This window comes from Crocodylus porosus, unplaced genomic scaffold (assembly GCF_001723895.1).
Source record: "Crocodylus porosus isolate Cpor-Errol unplaced genomic scaffold, CroPor_comp1, whole genome shotgun sequence".
In the NCBI taxonomy this organism is placed as follows: Eukaryota; Metazoa; Chordata; order Crocodylia; family Crocodylidae; genus Crocodylus; species Crocodylus porosus.
In genome coordinates this window covers 13,922,561-13,929,631 of record NW_017728926.1, presented here as the reverse complement: position 1 = coordinate 13,929,631, position 7,071 = coordinate 13,922,561, and the positions used below count along the sequence as shown (strand labels likewise).

Here is a 7,071-nt window from a genome sequence, read left to right as displayed (position 1 = left end):
ACCAGGGATGTATTTGGTAGCCGTGTCGGTCTGAGACAAAAAGAAATCCAAAACTTAAAACTCTTGGTTCTGAGATGATTGTGAGCCCAAAAGCTTGCAAAGCAAGATATTTTTTTTTGCAATTTCTTAGTTGGCCTAATAAAAGGTATCATCTCTGAACCAAGGGTTTTAGGGGTCTGCATTTCTTCTGGTTTTATACTGGCATGTCTTCTTTGACTTCTGTGGAGTCATGCATGATTTATTGTGGTGTGAAACAAACAAAGAATTACATCCATTGTCTTTGAATTGTAACAAAATTTTCATACACCATCAGATGAAAATCCAGTAGAAGAAATGCTTCCATATGTGCACCAGTATACTGCAAGGGACTAACGGACAACCCCAGCCTCTGCTACAGCAACCCAGTCTGTTAACAATACATAGAGTTGAATATAACTTACATTAAAATAGTTAGAATAGCAACCTAAATATGGCACCGTGGGTTCTGCATGTACCCTCTCTCAGTGCCTTCCTAAACTGGATATGCTCCATTAACAAGATAGAACAAGGTTTAAGTGCAAGTCCTGAAAATTTAGGCTCACATCCAAATAGCTGTTCGCCTTCCTGTAGCAAACAGCCATCACCAGCAAGGGATTCTGGGAGCGCTGATCCTGGTTTAGTTAAAAGACACACAAGGCAAAGCAAAGCACAGCTATCAATTCTCCAACTGTAAATGCCAAAATCAAGTATAGGCAAGGCCACCAAGTAGATATAAGCCAGGCAGAGGCACAACATTTGTGGGCAGCAGGAGAGAGTTGATTTTAGGGAGGCATTGTGCAGACTTTACATCTGCAGTTGTGAGAAATGTTTGCAAGGAAACTGCATAAAACTCATCTGGTTTTGAATTTCATTGCAAGCTCAAAATTCAGACCACAGGGTTTATTAAAGCATTCACTTTGGTGCATGAACCTGTCATGGTTGAGCTGGATCCATTCAAGAGAGTTTCCATGAAATCCCCTGAATCCAATGGGTCTCTCCTGGAGCTTTGCTTTGACATGATTTGCTTCAGAAGTTAGGAGCAGATCCTGGGCAGCCCATAGATTTGCAAAGCCCTGCAGTGCCAGCTTCTTGAATGGGCTAGATTTGGGTTCCACTTTCCTAGTTAATCCATACTCCATTTCCCCCCATCTCACACAAGCAACCCTTGCTGCTGCAGATGATGGACCTGTCTAGATGCTGGAATTGGATCTCTTTATTGGTATATTTTAAAAAGGACAAGGTTTGACTAAAGTTCTCTCTTTTTTGTTGCTGGTGTCTCCCTTCCTCTCCCCACTTCTGAATTTTGTAGCCATTTCATACCCATGGTCAAAAGGTCAAACATATTTGTAGTTAAAAATGTTTGTTCCACCTTCTTTTCCAAGTCCCTTTCTATGGAGAGTCAGGGCATCTCTTGACTTGGTTCATTATTTAATAATACCAGTAGTGGTTATCAGACCTGAATTTGATAGGGTTGCAGACTTGCTTTCCAAAGAATACGTGAAAGACACAAAGAAAGTAGCAGCCACACAGGTTCCATCTATATCTGGTTGGTAGCAAGTTAAGGGGTCGACAATACCAATGAAAGAACATTTTTAAAAAATTATTCAGTAGAAGTTGTTCTACATATGAGATCTCTTGTTTCCAATCTGCTAGTCCAGTGTTGGACCTTTCTACAGTAGAGACAGCCATACAAACGAAAGGAAACAAAATGGGAGGAGGGGGGAGAGTGGGTGTGGGGACATAGGCACATATCTGCCTATGTCCTTAGACCAACATGGCTACAACCAACACCCCCAAGCCTGTATCTGGCATTCAACTGTCCCGCATGACCCATCCAGATTCCTATTTGCACACACTGTCATTGCAAGGCGACATTCAGTTTTTGACTTTTAAAAACATATACAAACTCTTTTCAATTGCCGGTAAAGGGAAAAGATATCAGACAAGTATGGGGGCAGGGGCAGATATTATATTCACGGCTATGTACTTTGCTAAACAAAGCACATCTGTCATGGGCATTAGCTTAGGTCTGAACTTGTCTTACAGCAAGCGTGTGTCTTTCAGTCTTCAAAACAGAAGATCTTTCACAACAGCAACCAGTCTCCCTTTCTCAATAATAGGACACTTTGCCAAGTAACGCTCTCTAGAGAACAGCTAGTCAAGGAACTTGAAGTGCTTCCCAAGATTACATCATGCCCCCAGCAAGGAGGTTACTGTAAATCCCATTTTACAGGAGGAAGAATTGACAGACTGAGGATCCAAGCGGCTTGTCCAAAGGCACACAGGAAACTTCCTTTGACAGCCACGACTAGAACCCAGATCTTCCACATTCCCAGCCTTAACCAGAGAGCCATCCTTCCCCTTTAAAGCAGTCATCATCTTTCAGGCAAATCTTCCCAGTCGTCTAAAAGAATTTTTCCCTAACGTAGGAAAAGCATGTAACACACAGGGAGGTATTTTTGCATCAAAGGCAGCCTCAGAGCCACAAACTGCCATGCAATGCCTAGACACTGGGTTAGTGTGGGGCAATGCTGCATCTCTGGCTTCCTTAGCCGATGAAGCAGCCTTTTAGCTTTTTCTTCATCGTCTGCCTAGTAAGGAGGAATAGTGTTCACCATTCTTCTTCCTTTCACTCTCTGTGGAGCACAAAGGGTTTCCATCTCTTAGAAGTTGAGAGAGGTTAAGTCAGATTTACTTTTCCCTTGTTGCTGGAAACTAGAGCCATTTTTTCCCTCTGCCTTCTCTCCTCATCACCCTCCTTTCCTGGCCAAAGCCAGAAAGGCTGGATAGGTCCTGAGACTTTGATAAGCTTTCCCCACGATGCTTCATCTACATTGGGTGTCACAGGAATTGTTCTTGGAATCAACATCCTGAAGTCTTATGACAAATGGGCTCTGAACAGGCATAAATAGGCTACCTATTTCCACAATTTTTTTTTTATCAGTACCTGAATATGAAGGCCCAGAAAAATAATTAAATACTCATGACTTGCATGTAATAAAAAATTATTTCTCTCTTTTCAACGTTTTCAAACATTATAAAAGAGTCAGCTAAACCACGAGTACCTGGTTTTGGCAAAGGAACAAAAATATCTTCCTACTCCTCTTACTTTATTTTTTAAAACAGTAAAGCCATCTTTAAAAAAAAATCCTGAAAACACTGGCATTGTATAACTACACATCCAGTGTCGAACCATCAGATTGCAAGAAATGACAGGCTGTCCTATGTGAATTTAAAGCTCCTGGCACTGCGGAGTGTAATTGCTGTGACAAATCTGCTCAGATGAGAGGAGCTCCAAAACAAACCTGCCTTCCTGTTTGGTTAGGCATAAGCCTATAGCAGGCTCAAAAGCAAATATAATAAAGATTAATGTCTCCGAGCTGGAGCCTTGAACAAATCATTCCACGTTAACTGACACTGTTAAGCATACAAGTTAGTGAAGAAAATAATAAACCCAAAGGAACTACATTAATGACAGTATTCAGAGCCACCATATATATACTTACCCCAGCTGTTTCTCATCTCAATTGTACTTGGCAGATGTAGTTATTCATTACATATGATGGTGAAGTATGTGGTAGTATTTATCTCATCTACATGCACATGTACCATGTTCAAAGAATATTAAGATTTCAAAAAAATCAAGCACTCAGGAGGCAGAAAATGCCAGAATGAAGCTTGCCCATGGAACCTTAATTTTTTCCTTCTGGGGCATACGCATCATAGCGCAGTTATTAATGATTCCTGATTGATGGGGGGGTTTTGTATATTTTTAGAGATAATAGTTATCCACCTTTTAATCTATTTTAAAAAAGCATATTGTTGGCTGCTAATGTTTTTAATCAAAAAGTTATGCAGTACTAAGTTAAATAATTTACAAAAATCTACTATTTTACAAAATTACTAAACCAAATGTATAATTCTAACCAAATCAGATCATATTCACTTTTTGCTAATTATTTAATTCTATGTCAATTTAATCCTGTATCATCTTTTCCCTTATTTTGCTTGGAATTACCATCAGGTTACCTACTCCATAATTACATAGATCATTCTGCTTGGCCTTTTAAAATACAGGACAATATACACACTTTTTCACTCTTGTGGATTTTTTCCCAAGTTCCAACATTTCTTTAAAAACCTCAGCAGGCCATCTTCTCAGCCAACTCTTTTAGAACTCTTGGAGTCTACTTGTCTGGCTAAATGTTTTTAAAAAATTGATTTTGGATTTCTAGCGTCCTCCTTAGTTCTTAGGGAACAGAAGAGTACTTCATCATCCACACTGGATGCAACTACATCATCTTTTTTTTTTTTTAACCAAATACAGGCCTTTAATATGGAATGACCTCAACCTTCCTTTTTTCTGTCATTATTAACTTTTACCATTCCTACCTAGCTGTTAGCCTATACTATTGTTTAGATTTCTTTTATTCCTACTATGGTTACAAATTACATCTTGCAAGAGTGATTCATAAAACTCAAAATTTAATCAGCATATCACCTGTCTAACGTGAGTGTTTTATTACTCTTTTAAGCAGCATGGAGAAAATAAAGCAGTGGTTTTCAACCATGTTAGACTCAGGGCACCTCATGGAAAATGCCAGCTCTTAGCTTTCACTCATTTTTGGACAAGAGAAAAGTAATAGGGCAATTTTTCTGTTGCAGTGAAGACCACAACAGGTCAGAATGTCTTTAGACCTGTGGATTCCTAATTGAAATAGTTTCATAATTTCTCTTGGGTTACTTTGTGAATCACATTTTCACACCTGACAGTGCTAACATTACATGTCACCCTTGAAAGGATCTCAAGGCACCAGGGTGGGAATCACTGAATTACATTTGTATATCTAATATGCAGTGTCCAGGGCCAGATCTTTTCAGGGTACTTAGCATGACAGTCCGTCAAAGCATAGTTTCTCCCTTCAGGTGCAGTTCAGTTCAGTTCTCTGCAAATCAGACTCCAGAGTGTGAAGTTGAGCACCCCGAATGTGAAGATGACCACAAAGATTGGTTTAAATCTGCAGCAAGGGCAAGGAAAGAATCCTTACCTCACATTTGATGTGACCCACGTCCAAAAACCCAGCCTTTCCTATGGGATGCGTCCACCCTGGGTTTGAGAAATATCCTCTCCAACAAGGCAGAAAGGATCTGAAATAAAGAAAATGTTTTCAAAGATATATAAATATATATATATATATTTGGGGGTCAGACTTGATGACCTACCGAGGTCCTTCCTGACCCTAACATCTATGAATCTATAAAACAGCAGCTACATCAAAGACTAAATGGGATGCTTTTAAGCAGTCATAATAAAGATGATAGCACAGAAAATTAAGGCAATCTAATTTACAGTTGTTTTATATCAGTGGAGCACTGGGTTACTCCTAATTTATACCTGTCTAAACAAGATTAGGATTAATCCATTAGAGTTAATTTTGTCTTTAGGGCAGTTTATGATGTGTGGCCCATTTGCCATTTCTTTCACGCAATGCAGTTCATTACCACTTGGCAGTGGATTCGTTTTGAGACAACCGCACTGTTGCTTTGGTAACCTACCATACGATAGGACAACAAATCAGGAATCACAGCACAAGAGTCAGTGCATTCAAGGAGTTATTCTGCTTCTGTCTTTACAGATGAACTGGGTGAAGAGCCAGAGACAACAGCGGAAGAAGGTATTAAGGCAAAGAGTTAGTTATAAAGAAAAGAGGTGTACTGAAATCCTAGATGAGGTATATCTACAACCTGCTTTTCAAAGACCAGCAGGATTTGGATCAGCAGTAAAATGACAGGACTCTTTTTGTCTTCAGTGGGTTTTCAATCAGGCCCCATAAATACCAACAGAGAGCCCTTGATCCTAAGGAACTTTTCTTAAAGTTTAGAGAAGATTCAAGTTCAAAGGATCTCGCAGCATCCCAGGGAGTCCTGGGTCCTGGGTTGAGAATCACTGCATGTTTCCAGCCAGCCTGACTTTTGGGTCAGGTCAAATCTGGGGGATGGTGAAGCACTGGAACAGGTTACCCAGAGGGGTAGTGCAATCTCCATTCTTGGAGGTTTTTAAAACCTGGCTTGACAAAGCCCCGGCTGAGATGATGTAGTTGGGGCTGGTCCTGCTATGAGCTGGGGGTTGCACTAGATGTGACCTCCTGAGGTCCCTTCCAACCCTCATTTTCTATTATTCTGATTCTTAAGATGGGGATGTGGCAAAATGTATGATGCATTATAAAGCGTTAGGACTTTATGCTATCAATCTCCACTCTTGCAAAATGGTAAACATGCTAATACACTGCACCTTTTCTCTCTCAGATGGCCTGGGAACAGCTGCACTAGTTGGAATCATAATTGGCATCATAGTAGCAGTTGGAATCATTGCTGGAATCATTATTGCTGTTGCGAGGAAAATGTCGGGCAGGTACTCGTAAGTAAAATAATACAAGCCAAGCTGTGTGGCTAGATGCTGTTGTACCTCCAGTTGTGCTTCTACCAACAATGGACAGACTCCATAAAGGGCTGAATTCAACATCTAATTGTCTTTCCATTGCTTTCAGTTGACTCATGCAGGTTGGTTGCTTATAGGGAGTGAACCTAATGAGTCAAATAATTTATTTGATCTCTTGGGGAGTCTGGAAAACATACAGGAAGTCAGGCATAGGATTTTTAACATTTCCATTTTTGGACACAGCCAGACACATATTGGGTATGCCCATTATCATGATATCTAGTGCATAATGCAAGTGACGCGGGGGGAAAGAATACCCAAACGTTATCAAAGTTTGATCAGCCTTCTATCCCAAACATCAAATAGCTCCTTTCATTTACTAGAGTGCTTGAGGTTGTGGGACATCGGTTCCTTCCCTGCTGCTGCCCAGCTGAGCTCATCCCTTGCTAGATTTAAGGCATCCCTTGAAAAATGCCAGCTCTTAGCTGTCACTCATTTCCTGACTACAGAAACATAACAGAGCAATTCTTCTGTTGTAAAGAACTCGGAAAGAGCGCCAGAGGTCAGAACACCTTGACTTTAGGGATTCCTATTTGACATCTCTGGGCTTATCT

The 7,071-nt window shown here is 40.4% G+C and overlaps 1 protein-coding gene across 1 annotated transcript in view; it reads left to right on the top strand.

The window, feature by feature from the left end:
• The window catches only part of PDPN (podoplanin), a 27,736-nt gene extending 21,296 nt beyond the window's left edge, over positions 1-6,440 (top strand). Inside the window, exons 3-6 of the mRNA XM_019541541.1 lie at positions 1,672-1,716; positions 4,957-5,006; positions 5,655-5,693; positions 6,325-6,440. Of these exons, the coding sequence (XP_019397086.1) occupies positions 1,672-1,716; positions 4,957-5,006; positions 5,655-5,693; positions 6,325-6,440 (250 nt within the window). The remainder of the gene's footprint in view (positions 1-1,671; positions 1,717-4,956; positions 5,007-5,654; positions 5,694-6,324) is intronic.
• Positions 6,441-7,071: the final 631 nt, after the last annotated feature.